We start from the raw sequence: 14924 nt of genomic DNA on the forward strand, positions 1-14924 counted from the left end.
CCCTCCCCATCCCCGTATCCCACCCCCACTTCTTCCCCTAGGACCCCATGGTGCTGGTCTTTTGAGAGCTGGGGGGATTTCCGGGCAGCTGGAGGCTAGGAAGGAAGCCTCCTTCCCCGCGGGGTCCCGGTCCGCCGCCCTCCCAGCCAGCTCCAGCTGTGCGCGGTTGCGGCTGCCAGAGGGCCGGATACTCAGTCCCCCAGCCCACGTGGGCTGCGCGCCGGGCTCGGCCTCTGCACGCGGGGGTTTGAGCTTCTCTAGGTCCCGGGGGCAGGAACTGCTCCGCGACTGCGCCCCTCTCCCCAGGTGCCAGACATTTAAATGCAGCAACCTCTGCGCGGAGGCCGCAGCTCAGGTCTATGCCGGGAGCCGGGGACAGGGGAGTGGATGGGCGGGCGGCGGAGTTCCGGGAAGCAGAGACCTGGGGGTCTGCGAGCCGCCCCCTCCCGCGCCCACAGCACGGGGCTAGGAGGCCCTGCCGCTGGGGAAGGAACTGGAGGAAGCGGGCGGGAGGCTTCCTGGCGAGGGCGAGTGTGAGTTAAACTGCTCAGTCCCGGAGCAGCTGGGGGGTCGCCGCCGGGCTGCTCACAAAAACAGCGAGCAGGATGCGGAGCTGGAGAAGCAAAGGCAAACACCGCGATCCCGTGCCCGCTCGCCGGGGCGCCGGAACAGAACACCACGGACTGGGAGGCTCAACCAGAAGTTTACGCTCTCACAGTTCTGGAAGCTGGAAGGCTAAGATCAAGGTGCCTGCGGGGCGGGTATCTCCTGAAGCCTCCTCCGGGGCGGGCGGAGGGCGTCCTCTTGCTGTTTCCCCACACGGTCCCCCCAGGTGTCTCGACCTCTTTTTTTTTTTTTTTTTTTTTTGGTGGGGGGCGGAACGGAGCCTTGCTCTGTCTCCCAGGCTCTGTCTCCCTTGCTCACTCTCTGGAGTGCGCTGGCGCGATCTCGGCTTACGACAGCGGCTTACTCCTCGACTCAGGCAATACTCCCACCTCAACCTCCCAAGTAGCTGGGACTATTGGCCCAAGCCACCATCCCTATCTTTTTTTTTTTTTTTTTTTTTTTTTTTTGAGTCTCTCTCTGTCGCCCAGGCTGGAGTGCAGTGTAGTGGCTCTATCTCTGCTCACTGCAACCTCCACCTCCCAGGTTCAAGTAATTCTCCTGCCTCAGCTTCCCACGTAGCTAGGACTACAGGCTTGCACTGCCACGCCTAGCTAATTTTTTGTATTTTAGTAGAGACGAGGTTTCACCGTGTTACCCAGAGTGGTTTGGAACTCTTGAGCTCATTCAATCCACCCACATCAGCCTCCCAAAGAACTAGGATTACAGGCATGAGCCACCACACCCAGGACTTTTTTTATTTTTTGTTTTGGAGACGGAGCTTGACGCCCAGGCTGGAGTGCAATGGCATGATCTTGGTTCACTGCAACCTCCACCTCAGGGGTTCAAGCAATTCAAGGAAGGGCTTTTACTGTGGTTATGGGATAAAGTGGGATGACGGTCCCTTCCAACCAGCCAGGGTTTTCCTAATTTAAATTTCTCTCTAGGGTGAGGGAGAGAGCACCAGGACCTTCGGATCAGAGGACCTTCGGATCATCCTGCTCCGATGTGGGCACAGGAGAGGAGGTAGGCACGGAGCTTTAAAGCTGTCAGCAGTAAAACATCAAAAACGGAGTCAGACCCTTTATTACCTGGTACAAATTAAAACCTATGCTTTAGGCCATGCGCAGTGGCACACCCTGTAATCCCAGCACTTTGGAAGGCCAACATATACAGATTGCTTGAGCCAGGAGTTCGAGACCAGCCTGGGCAACATAGTGAGACTCTGTTTCTACAAAAAATATACAAATTAGCTGGGAGTCGTGGTGCACACCTGTAGTTCCAGCTACTTGGTAAGTTGAGGCAGTAGGATCACCTGTGCCTAGAACATCGAGGCTGCAGTGGGCTGTTACTGCACCACTGCACTCCAGCTAAGTGACAGAGTAAGATCCTGTCTTAAAAATAAGTAAGCTGGGCATGGTGGCTCAGGCCTGTAATCCGAGCACTTTGGGAGGCTGAGGTGGGTGGATCACTTGAGGCCAGGAGTTCCAGACCAGCCTGGCTAAGCTGGAGAAACCCCATCTCTACTAAAACTGCAAAAAATTAGCTGAGTGTAGTGGCATGCACTGTAATCCCAGCTACTGGTGAGGCTAAGGCGCTCACTATGTTGTCCAGGCTTGTCTTGAACTCCTGGGCTTAAGTGATCCTCCTGCCTCAGCCTCCCAGAGCGCTGAGATTACAGGAATGAGCCACTGCTCCTGGCCACAAATTGTTGTCATAAGCCTCTAAATTGTAGAGTACAGATGATGCCACAAGAGATTATTGAAACTCTCACCCACTAATTTCACTTGTAGGTAGGTGACAGAGTGGGGATTCCACCCATGTGTTTTTGGAGATCTGTGTACAAGGACATTCTCTCATACTCTTACGAGAAATGGCAGTGGAGAAACAGTGGGAGTTTTTTTGTATTGTATTATTTTATTTTTGTTTGTTTGTTTGCTTGTTCCTGTCATTTATTAGCTTTTTTCTTTGTGGTATTTTTGGGGGGGTGGTGGGGGGGTTGTTTGTGTGTTGGTTTGTTTCTGAGATGGAGTTTTGCTCTTATTGCCCAGGCTGGAGTGGTACAATGGCGCAATCTTGGCTCTCTGCAAACTCTGCCTCCCGGGTCCAAGTGATTCTCCTACCTCAGCCTCCCGAGTACCTGGAATTACAGGCGTGTACCACCACGACTGGCTAATTTTTTGTATTTTTAGTAGAGACAGGGTTTCTCCATTTTGGTCAGGCTGGTCTGGAACTCCTGACCTCAGGTGATCCACCCGCCTTGGCCTCCCAGAGTGCTGGGATCACAGGCGTGATCCACCTCGCCTGGCCTTTTCTTTGTGTTTTGGGGGATTTTTCTGTTTATTTTTCACCTTCTTTTTGTTTTGTTTTGTTTTGTTTCTAGGAGTTTAAACACTGGATGGAACGCTATAGAGTGATTAGTAAACACAAGCTCAATCCAGATGCATCATCCTAGAGAGATCTCAGGAATATTTTTTTTCTTAGACAGGGTCATGTTCTGTCACCCATGCTGGAGTCCAGTGGTGCAATCATAGCTCATTGCAGCCTCTATTGAGCCTCCTGAGCTCAATTGATCCTCCTGCCTTGGCCTCCCAAAGCATTGAGATTACAGGAATAAACCACTGGGCATGGCCTCAGAAACACTTCAGAAATAAGTGCCTGAATTCTTCAAATGTGAATGCCTGAAAGACACAGAAGAGGGCAAGGTGACTATTTAAGATTAAATGAAACTAAATAGGGCTGGGTGAAGTGGCTCTTGCCTGAAATCTCAGCACTCTGGGAGGCCAAGGTGGGTGGATCAGCTGAGGTCAGGAGTTCTAGACCAGCCTAGCCAACAAGGCAAAACCCCGTCTCTACTAAAAAAGAGTAAAAAATTGGCAGGGTGCGGTGGCTCATGCCTGTAATCCTAGCACTTTGGGAGGCCGAGGTGGGTGGATCACCTGAGGTCAGGAGTTCAAGATCAGCCTGGCCATCATGGTGAAACCCCATCTTTATAAACAAAACAAAACAAAACAAAACAAAACAAAAGAGTAAAAAGTTAGCCTGATGTGGTGGTAGGTGCCTGTAATCCCAGCTTCTCTGGAGGATGAGGCAAGAGAATCACTTGAACCCAGGAGGCAGAGTTTTCAGTGAGCTGAGATTAAGCCATTACACTGTAGCTTGGGTCTCAAAAAAAAAGAAAAAGGCCGGGTGAGATGGCTTACGCCTGTAATCCCAGCATTTTGGGAGGCCGAGGTGGGTGGATCATCTGAGGTCAAGAGTTCAAGACCAACCTGACCAACATGAGAAACCCATCTCTACTATAAGTACAAAAATTAGCCAGGTGTGGTGGCAGGAGCCTGTAATCCCAGCTACTTGGCAGGCTGAGGCAGCAGAATCACTTGAACCCGGGAGGCAGAGGTTGCAGTGAGCTGCGATTAAGCCATTGCACTCCAGCCTGGGCAACAAGAGTAAAACTTCGTCTCAAAAAATATATATATTAGCAGGCATTGTGGTGTACACCTGTAGTCCCAGCTACTCAGGAAGCTGAGGCAGGAGAATCGCTTGAACCCTAGAGGCAGAGATTGCAATGAGCCGATTGTGCCACTGCACTCCAGCCTGGACAGCAGAAAGAGACTCTGTCTCAAAAGAAACACAGAGACAGGGTCTTGCTCTGTTGCTCTGGCTGGAGTGCAGTAGCTATCTGAAGGCTCCATCATAGCACACTGCAGCCTCCAATTCCTGGAGAGTTGGAAAGAGAAAAGAAAAAAGAAAGCAGAGGCCGGGCGCGGTGGCTCAAGCCTATAATCCTAGCACTTTGGGAGGCCGAGGCAGGTGGATCAAGAGGTCGAGAGATCGAGACCATCCCGGTCAACATAGTGAAACCCCGTCTCTACTAAAAAAATACAAAAAAAATTAGCTGGGCATGGTGGCACGTGCCTGTAATCCCAGCTACTCGGGAGGCTGAGGCAGGAGAATTGCCTGAACCCAGGAGGCGGAGGTTGCGGTGAGCCGAGATCACGCCATTGCACTCCAGCCTGGGTAACAAGAGCGAAACTCTGTCTCAAAAAAGAAAGGAGAGTGGTGGTTGCCAGGGGTTGGGGTGGGGAAAGAGATTGACTGCAAAGGGGCAAGGACAACTTTTTGAGGTGATTCATCATGACTGTAGTGGTAGTTACGTTACCAAATGTATTTGTCAAAACTCATCAATTGAAAGACATAAAATTGATGACTTTAATTATATGTATAGTATTCCTTGTAGTGGGTTAAATTGCGTGTCCCCGGCTGGGAGAGGTGGGTCATGCCTGTAATCCCAGCACTTTGGGAGGCTGAGGCCAGCGGATTGCCTGACCTCAGGAGTTCGAGACCAGCCTGGGCAACACGGTGAAACTCCGTCTCTACTAAAATAACAAAAATTAAGACTGGGCGAGGTGGCTCACGCCTGTAATCCCAGCACTTTGGGAGGTTTAGGAGGGCGGATCACAAAGGCAGAAGGACATCGAGACCATCCTGCCTAACATGGTGAAACCCCCTCTATACTATAATACAAAAAATTAGCTGTGTGTGGTGGCAGGTACCTGTAGTCCTAGCTCTTCGGGAGGCTGAGGCAGGGGAATTGCTTGAACCCAGGAGGCAGAGGTTGCAGTGAGCCGAGGTTAAACCATTGAACTCCAGCCTGGCGACAGAGGGAGACTCCATCTCAAAAAATAAGAAGAAAAAGAAAAGAAAGAAAAAAAATTAGCCAGGCTGGCCACGTGCACCTGTAACCTCACTACTCAGGAGGCAGGAAAATTGCTTGAACCCGGGAGGTGGAGGTTGCAGTGAGCCTGTAGGGTCCAGCCCCACGGGGTCCTGTGAGCCCTTCTGTACTGGTGAGGAGATGAGAAACTGTGGAAATAAAGACACAAGACACTGAGATCAAGACAGAGTTGGGCACAAGGGTCCACTGCCAACCAAAGCGTGGAGTCCGGCAGTGACCCCAAGTGCCTGGACGCTCTTTTATCGAGTGCAAAGCAGGGGGTGGGGTAGGTAGGGTGAGGTATTGGTGGTCAGTGATAGGTGTCATGTAGGGAGGGGTCCAGGACTTTCAAGTAGCCGAGACAAGGGAAGGAACATAATTCGTCAGCACTTTTCCCTACTTGTCAAGAAAGAAAAAAGACATTAAGATTTGTGTTACTTTTACTGATTATCTCTTCTAAGGAAAAGACGAACCAGGTGCAGAAAAGCAGAACATGAGAGTGGACCGGGAACGTGACCGTGGAAGCCCAGCATCACATAGAGACAAGTAAGCCCCTGGATGTCTTCGGGTCTCCCTGACAGCCATCAGGCCTACCGCAAGAGCTTGGGGGAGCAGCGTTTTCTCCTAGCTCCTCTGAGGAAGGAGACATCTCCGACGTCTCCTTCCATAGTTCGATAACAGCGGGCGCTTTCCCAGCGCTGGCACTACCACACAGCCATGGCGGCCGCCAGCAGCCCTTACACGGGTGTGACAGAGGGCTTAAGGCGTCTTGCCTTAGGATCACTTATTTCACAATGTCACCTTAGGTTCACACTTCACAACCCGAGAGGCATTAGTAAAAGATTATGTTGAGTATATATATATATATATATATATATATATATATATATATATCTTAGTGATTACCTATGAATAACTAAGATTACCTGTGAACAACTAGTATGGTTATATCTCTACTCATTTATTTTTCATTATTTAGATGGGAACAGGCTGAGGCTTCTGACTCCTGCCTCAGCACCTATGGGGTCTCCCACCCACATGAGCCGAGATCACACCACTGCAGTACAGTCTGGATGACAGAGCAAGACTCCATCTCCAAAAAAAGAAAAAAAACAAGTGTCCTCCCAAAAAAAAAGGATACTCACACGTCCTAACCCCAGGTCCACAAGAATGCGGCCTTATTTGAAAATAGGGTCTAGCCGGGCACAGTGGCTCACTCCTGTAATCCCAACACTTTGGCAGGCTATGCTGGGTGGATCGCTTGAGCTCAGGAGTTTGAGAGCTCCTGTAAAGATGGTGAAACCCCATCTCTATCAGAAATACAAAAATTAGCCAGGTGTGGTGGCGCACACCTGTGGTCCCAGCTACTTGGGAGGCTGAGACAGAAGAATCGCTTAAACCTGGGAGGCAGAGTTTACTGTGAACCGAGATCTTGCCACTGCCCTCCAGCCTGGGTGACAGAACGAGACTCCATCTCAAAAAAAAAAAAAAAGAAAAGAAAAGAAAACAGGGTATTTGCAGGCGTTAAGTTAAAGATTTCAGGATGAGATCATCCTGGATTTAGGGTGGGCCCTAAATTCAATAGCCTGCATCTTTTTTGTTTGTTTAAAAAAAAATTATTTTACTTTTTTTAAGAGACGGGGTCTTGCTATGTTGCCCAGGCTGGAGTGCAGCGACTATTCACAGGCGCCATCCCACTACTGATCAGCACGGGAGTTTTGACCTGCTCTGTTTCCGACCTGGGCCCGTACACCCCTCCTGAGGCAACCTGGTGGTCCCCCGCTCCCGGGAGGTCACCATATTGATGCTGAACTTAGTGCGGACACCCGATTGGCATAGCGACTGCAGCCCAGAACTCCTAGGCTCAAGAGATCCTCCAGCCTCAGCCTCCCGAGTAGCTTTGACTACAGGCATGCGCCACCGCACCTGCAGTGGCCGGCATCTTTATGGAAGAGGGTGAATTTGAGTTACAGACTGAGGAGAAGACCTAGGGGCGCAGGTCATGTGAAAGTGGAGGCAGAGACTGGACTGATGCAGCCAGAAGGCAGGGAACCCCGAGGAGTCCCCTGCTGTCCCCACGGCCAGGGAGAGGCATGGAGTACATTTGCCCTCAGAGCGTCCAGAAGGAACCAACCCTGAGTTCAGACTTCCGGCCTCCAGAACTGTGATACAATCATTTTCTGTTGGGTAAGCCCAGTTTGTGGTTTTTTTGGTTCCTTTTTTGTTTGGGACAGGGCCTCGCTCTGTCACCCAGGCTGGAGGGCAGTGATGCAATCATGGCTCACTGCTGCAGCTTCGACCTCCTGGACTCAGGGGATCCTCCCACCTCAGCCTCCCAAGTAGCCGGGACAGCAGGCCTGTGCCACTGATTATTCTTTATTTTTGTAGAGACCGAGTTTCGCTATGTTTCCCGGGCTGGTGTGGCATTTTGCCACCGCAGCCCTAGGAAGCTAATGCCTACCTCAATAAAGCCCCCCTTTTTTTTTCTTTTGAGACAGGGTCTTGTTCTGTCACCCAGGCTGGAGTACAGTGAGTGACACAATCTCAGCTTACTGCAGCCTCTACTTCCTGGACTCAAGTGATCCTCCTGCCTTAGCCTTGTGAGTAGCTGGGACTATAGCACGTGCCACTGTGCCCTGCTAATTTTGTACTTTTTGTAGAAATGGGTTTTTCCCATGTTGCCCAGGCTGGTCTTGAACTTCTGGCCTCAAGTAATCTGCCTGCCTCTGCCTAAAGTGTTGAGATTACAGGTGTGAGCCACTGTGTCCAGCCAAAGCTGGTTTTGTTGTTGTTGTTGTTGTTGAGACCAAGTCTCCCTCTGTCACCCAGGCTGGAGGGCAATGGAATGATCTCAGCTGAGTGCAACCTCTGCCTCCCGGGCTCAAGCAATTCTCCTGCCTCAGCCTCCCAAGTAGCTGGGATTACAGGCACCCGCCATCACACCTGGCTAATTTTTGTATTTTTAGTAGAGATGGAGTTTCACCATCTTGGCCAGGCTTCTTGAACTCCTGACCTCATGATCTAACCGCCTTGGCCTCCCAAAGCGCTGGGATTACAAGCCTGAGCTACCTCGACCTGCCTATTTATTTAGTTAGTTGTTTGTTTATTTATTTATTTATTTATTTTGAGATGGAGTCTCGCTCTGTTGCCAGGCTGGAGTGCACTGGTGCAATCTGGGCTCACTGCAACTTCCAACTCCCTGGTTCAAGCGATTCTCCTGCCTCACCCTCCCTAGTAGCTGGGATTCCCACCCAGTTACGTTTTGTATTTTAGCAGAGACGGCGTTTCACCATGTTGGCCAGGCTGGTCTTGGTCTCCTGACCTTGTGATCTACCCACCTTGGCCTCCCAAAGTGCTGGGATTCAGGCGTGAGCCACCATGCCCGACCTGATTTTTTTTTTTTTTCGTAAGTGGGAGAAAACACTTGGAAACATAAGCCTACATCAAAAAAACAAGTTGCAGAACAATGGATTCACTGTGAAATATTTCATATAAAGGTTTTTAATGCTCCAAACAATACCACCTACTGTTCATGGACTGAGCACACGTCATAAAAGCCTGGAGGCACCTGGGTCTGGACCCAGGTTATTTCTACCAGGCTGCCTCTGGGGACGGCAGGGAAGAGAGTGGAGTTCTACTGGCCTCTGGATGCCCAGCTGAGACTGCCCAAGGCACTGTGAGATCTGAGAAGGCTTCCCCAGGGATGAGGCCCCTCCTCAACTCCCAGCCAAGACTCTGAATCTCCCGGGGCTCAGTGGGTGGATGGAAAGGTGAGGGGGTCATTCCAAACTAAGCATCCGGGAAGCTGGCTTATTTAGGGGCCAGGCTGGAAAGTAGGTGAGGCTGGGTGACCATCCCTCCCTCCCTTCTTTTTTTGGAGGGTGGGTAGGAGTCTTGCTCTGCCACTTAGGCTGGAGTGTAGTGACAAGATCTCTGCTCACTGCAACGTCTGCTGCCCAGGTTCAAGCAATTCTCCCGCCTCAGCCTCCTGAGTAGCTGCCATGACAGGCGTGTGCCACCATGCCAGGCTAATTTTTGTATTTTTAGTAGAGACCGAGTTTCAGCATTTTGGCCAGGCTGGTCTTGAACTCCTGACTTTGTGATCCACCTGCCTCAGCCTCTCAAAGTGCTGGGATTACAGGTGTGAACCACCGTGCCCAGCTGATCCCTCCTTTTTTTTTTTTTTTTTTTTTTTTTTTGAGATGGAGTCTTGCTTTCTTGCCCAGGCTGGAGTGCAGTGGCACAATCTTGGCTCACTGCAACTTCTGCCTTCCAGGTTCAAGCAATTCTCCTGTCTCAGCCTCCTGAGTAGCCGGGATTATAGGTGCCCACCACAACGCCCAGCTAATTTTTGTATTTTTGGTAGAGACGGGGCTTAGCCATGTTGGTCAGGCTGGTCTTGAACTTCTGAGCTTGTGATCCACCTACCTTGGCCTCCCAAAGTGCTGGGGTTACCGGAGTGAGCCACCGCACCCTGCTGATCCCTCCCTTCTTAACCAGTCATGTACCAGTCTCCCCAGGGCTTCCCTGAGGCCCCTCTGTCTCTCCTATTCATTTTTCTCCTGGGATCGGCAGGGTGCCTAGGGATGAGGGGAGGGCTGGGGGCCCCTGTGTGCTGGGGGGCCAGAACTCTTAAGCCCAACAGGGAGATGGAGGCCAGGAATCTTGGGTCCGGAGGAGACTGAGCACCAGATTCAGATATTCAAATCCAGGCACACTGGCTCATGACTCAAATCCCAGCACTTTTGGAGGCCAAGGCAGGAGAATTGCTTGAGGCCAGAAGTCAAGACCAGCCTAGAGAATATAGTAAGACCCCCACCTCTACAAAAAATAAAAAAGTTAGCAGGGCATGGTGGCACCTGCCTGTAGTTCCAGCCACTCAGGAGGCTGATGCAGGCGGATCACTTGAGTCCAAGAGTTCGAGACTGCAGTGAGCTATGATCATGCCGCTGCACTCCAACCTGGGTGACAGAGTGAGACCCTGTCTCTGAAAAAAACAAAAACAACACAAACTTCCCAAGAGGGACTGAGGCCGAGAGCTAGGCAGGCTGGGATGAGGGCTCTGCTGTGCACCCACAGACAAACGACTTCACCTCTCTGAGCCTGGCCTCCTCATCTATGAATGGTGTGACCTCACAGGGCTCCTGTGAGGATGAAGCACAGGTAGCATGCAGGTGAGTCACCTTGGTGGCCATGCCGAGGATCACCAGCAAGGACTAAGTGTTGGAACTTCACCCCCATTTAATCCTCACACCTGGCCGGGCGCGGTGGCTCAAGCTGTAATCTCAACACTCTGGGAGGCCAAGGTGGGCAGATCACTTGAGGTCAGGAGTTCGAGACCATTCTGGCCAACATGGTGAAACCCTGTCTCTACTAAAAATACAAAAATTAGCTGGTTGTGGTGGCGCGTGCCTGTGATCCCAGGTACTTAGGAGGCTGGGGTGGGAGAATGGCTTGAACCCCGGAGGCAGAGGTTGCAGTGAACTGAGATGCCTGCACTCCAGCCTAGGGGACAGAGCGAGACTCTATCTCAAAAAAAAAGAAAGAAAGAAAAAGAAAAAGAAAGAAAGAAAAGAAATCCTCACATCCCTATAAGCTAGGAACTATTACCCCCATTTTATAGACGGGGAAACTGAGGGCTGCAGAGGTTAATCAGCTGAAGGGCACAGGCACATACATCTGGTATGTGGCCAACTGAATCCTGGACTGAAGCCATGTGAAGCCAGCACCCGCAAGCCAAGTGCCTTTGCTGTGCTGTTTTACTGGTTCTTTCTGGTTTATTGGTCTACACTCCCTCCCACGGCCTGGGTGGACTGTGAACCTGTGATCATTTCATCCCAGGCTGAGCCCAGCCTGGTAGGAGGTGCTTAAGATGTGCTAAGTGTGGTGTGAGTAGGGCCCAGGGTGACTGACATTTGGAGGAGATACTGAGCTTATATTTTTGGAGGGTCACATGGCAGCACCCAGGGGAGACTGGGCTGTCTTCAGCCCTCCAGGGGCTACCAGGCTGCTCCCACAGGTGCTGTGGGAGAAAGTGGCAGCCTTGCTGGGCAATGTGGCTCTAAGATAATGCTCCAGCTCCCCTACTCTCTGCTGGCAGAAAACTCTGTCCCAGCCCCAGGACCCAGAAGTCCCAGTTCCTAAGTCACCCCTCCAGGGAGTCCTTGCTTCCCTTTTCCCACAAGCCAGTGGTCCCAGCCCCCACCCTCCTCTGGTTTTTCTAGAACCCAGGTAAGTAGCCCCTAGGCCCCCGAGACTTACGAACCCTGACTCCTAGCCTGAGGTGCATGGAGCCAGCTGACACCCGCTGGCCAGAGCCGATGTGCACAGCCCCTTCCACCTCTGCACTCCACGATGCCAGGTGAGTAGCTGGAAGTCAGCCGAGGAGCAGGTATTGCATCATGGACATTGGCAAATGCAATGAACCCGGGCTTCTATTTTAACCAGGGAGCCTGCTGTTAAACGCCTAACGCATCGTTGCTCCCAGCCCTCCATCTTCCTGCTCTCCAGGCCAGGAGCCCCTGTCACAAGGCGCAGGGAGCCCTGGAGTCTGGAGAGAATCATGACAAGACACAAGGCTGTGGCTGGGCATCGCTGCTGTCCACGCCACCCTGGGGCTGGACCTGGTCCCCAGCCCCAGACCTTCCCATCTCCACACCAAGGCCCCTGTCCCAGCCTGGAGTTGGTCCCCAGCTCTGCATAACTCAGGAACTGAGAGCTCCAGGTGTGGAGCCGCACAGACTGGATGTGGCTATTGGCAAGTCACTTTAGCTGTCTGGGCTACAGTGTCCTCGTCTGCAGCATGGGAATCAGTAAATAGCATGACCCTAAAGCCACACTTGTGCTGTTTACCTTCAAGTTCTGCCCAAGGGTCCCCAAGCAAGGTGGAGAATCCCTCACCCCGAGCCTCAGCTTCCTCATCTGTAAGATGGGAATTACAGCAATTCCTTCTCATCAGGCCATCATAAAAGCCAACAAGTTGGGTGGAGCACGGTGGCTCACACCTGTAATCCCAGCACTTTGGGAGGCCGAGGCAGGTGGATCATGAGGTCAGGAGTTTGAGACCAGTCTGGCCAACATGGTGAAACCCCGTTTCTACTAAAAATACAAAATTAGCTGGATGTGGTGGCGCATGCCTGTAATCCCAGCTACTTGTGAGGCTGAGGCAGGAGAATCGCTTGAACCCAGGAGCGGAGGCTGCTGGGAGCAGAGATGGCACCATTGTACTCCAGCCTGGGTGAGAAGAGTGAAATTCTGTCTCCAAAAAAAAAAGAAAAAAAAAAAAAAAGTCAACAGGTTACACCTATAAAATAGTTTACTTGGCCAGTAGCAGTGGCTCATGTCTGTAATCTCAGTACTTTGGGAGGCCCAGGAAAGAGGATTGCTTGAATCCAGGAGTTTGAGACCAGCCCCGGCAACATGTTGAAAACCCACCCCTATAAAAAGTCCAAAAATTAGCGGGGCATGAGTGGCCTGTGCCTGTAGTCCCAGCTACTGGGGAGGCTGAGGTGGGAGGATCGCTTGAGCCTGGGAGGTCGAGGCTGCAGTGATGGTGCCACTGCACTCCAGCCTGGGTGGCAGAGCAAGACTCCATCTCTAAAAAATAAAAAGTTTACTTAGCAGAGTGCTTAAGATGTCAGATTCGATGTTGTTGTCTATTGCTAATCATTTCCCATCCCACAGGGCAAGGCAGTGGGGACCGGAAAGGAGCCGCGGCTATCTCAATGTAGGATCTGCACACAGTAGGTGCTCAGTTTGCAACCACAGCAAGGTGGGCCAGTGCCCCCAGCCGGGTGGAAGCGACTCTCCCTCGACCTGCCCGGCCACACCGGCAGCCTGGGAGGGCCCCGGCCCCTCCCGCGGCCCCGCCCCTTCACCTGTGCAGGCCGCACACCTGGAGCCGCCTCCGGAAGAGGGGACGGGAGACCTCGGAGGGAGCCCGGAGGCTTCGGGTGAGAGCGTGGGGGACGCCGAGGGCCAGGACCCTCGAGCTTCGGGAGGGACCGGTCTGGCCGCTTCAGCGGAGAAAATGGGGGTGCCGGGGCGGGGGCTGGGGAACCGGGATCGCGGTGAACCGGGGGCGGTAACTCAGCCGTCGGGGGTGAACCTAGTTCCTTCTCCAGGTCTCCAAGGCCTGGGGCTGGGGGTCGGGGGGCTGGAGGCCCAGACACCTGGGCAGCTAGGTGCTGGAGGGGATGGGGAGTCTTCAGGTCCGGGTCTCTGGGGTGGAGGGGGTCCGGGGAGCGGGGTCCGGGGTGCCAAGTCAGGGAGATCCCCGGGAGCGGCCTGGGGGCAGCTGGGCTGGGACCACCGTGACATTTAGGTCCTGCGAGCAGGGCTGCGCTTGGACACCGGGCGAGAGGAGGAGGGGGAGCACAGGTGTGTGGTGTGTGTGTAGTGGGGGACCCTCCGGAGGGCTGGGGCAGGTAAGCCTGGTGTGTCGGGCCCGCTGTTCCGAGCCCCTGAACCCCAGGCCCTGAGCAGTCCTAGGGGAGCACAGGGCTCCCGTCCCCAGGGGCGGGCCGGGAAGTAAACAGAAACTCCGAGCCGCGCTGTGGCGGGGCGGCCGGCACAACCTGTTACCTCGCCCTGTTCTGGGCCCCACGCCAGGACCCTGGGAAACTGGGGGGCTGGGGGTCAGGGCTCCTGAGTCCCATGGAAAATGAACTGAGGTGGGAATCCTTGGAGGGGGACACTGGAGGTGGGGACCTCTGAGTCTGGAGGGTGGAGTCAAAGCACCTGCTTGGGAGATAAGGAGAGTGAGGGCCCGAGACCTGGAGGGTCCGGGGCTGGGAGCTGGGCTTTTGGTAGGGGAGGGAGCTGGATTCCTGGGGGCCAAAACACCTCAGTTCCCAAGCCTTAGGGTCCAGCATTCCTGGGAGGAGAAGGGACGGGGCTCAACTCCAACAGCTGAGTCCCTGAGAACCTGGGTTCTGGGGACGATCTCAGATGGTGAGGGGCTAGGAGCCAAACTTGTGGGTTCTGGGAAGAGACGGTACCGGGAGCAGAGGTGGCCGGCGGCCCTGCAGCGCTCGAAGCTTTCCTGGGGGCAGAGATTGGTAGAGGCCAAAGGCTGGGCAGGTCATTTCCTTCTACTTCCTGCCTCAGTGTACCCCAGGGACATTAACGGAACTGGGTGGCCAGAACACAGGTCATTAACCCTTCGTGGCCCAGGAAGCTCTGGCCGCAGGACCCGGCAGGCCGTGCAGGTCAAGAATTCATGGAGGGCCGGGTGCTGGCCCGCGGAGGGCGCGCCCCCATCAGACTGCAGAGTAGAATGTCCCGCAGCCACCTGTCCCCACAGATGCTGCAGGTGACATGAGCTCTCCAGATGGGCCCAGCTTCCCATCGTCGGGGCTGCTTTCCGGGGGTACCTCTCCCAGCGGCGACGAGGGCTTCTTCCCCTTTGTGCTGGAGCGGCGAGACTCATTCCTGGGAGGGGGCCCAGGGCCTGAGGAGCCAGAGGACCTGGCCCTGCAGCTGCAGCAGAAGGAGAAAGACCTCCTGTTGGCCGCGGAGCTCGGCAAGATGCTTCTGGAACGAAATGAGGAGCTGCGCCGGCAGCTGGAGACGCTGAGCACCCAGCACTCGGAGCGTGAGGAAG

The 14924-nt window shown here is 53.4% G+C and overlaps 2 protein-coding genes across 6 annotated transcripts in view; one reads left to right on the top strand and one right to left on the bottom strand.

Moving 5' to 3' along the window:
• The window catches only part of BICDL2 (BICD family like cargo adaptor 2), a 24868-nt gene continuing 9944 nt past the window's right edge, over positions 1–14924 (top strand). For 2 of the 5 annotated variants that reach the window (XM_039478062.2, XM_039478063.2), the window contains exons 1-5: positions 1–746; positions 1551–1629; positions 5782–5866; positions 13004–13272; positions 14625–14923. In XM_039478062.2, coding sequence (XP_039333996.2) covers positions 606–746; positions 1551–1629; positions 5782–5866; positions 13004–13272; positions 14625–14923 — 873 coding nt within the window. In that variant the 5' untranslated portion in view covers positions 1–605. Of the gene's footprint in view, positions 747–1550; positions 1630–5781; positions 5867–7365; positions 7508–7818; positions 7921–13003; positions 13273–14608; position 14924 lie in introns of those variants that run through there. The other 3 variants (XM_074381705.1, XM_039478065.2, XM_039478064.2) reach the window with 3 other exon arrangements.
• On the bottom strand, positions 13409–14406 carry LOC141580678 (putative uncharacterized protein FLJ46214). The gene is given in 4 exon segments (XM_074383163.1): positions 13409–13578; positions 13581–13704; positions 13707–14015; positions 14320–14406. Coding segments are annotated over 4 exon segments (690 nt in total).

This window comes from Saimiri boliviensis, chromosome 12, assembly GCF_048565385.1.
Source record: "Saimiri boliviensis isolate mSaiBol1 chromosome 12, mSaiBol1.pri, whole genome shotgun sequence".
In the NCBI taxonomy this organism is placed as follows: Eukaryota; Metazoa; Chordata; class Mammalia; order Primates; family Cebidae; genus Saimiri; species Saimiri boliviensis.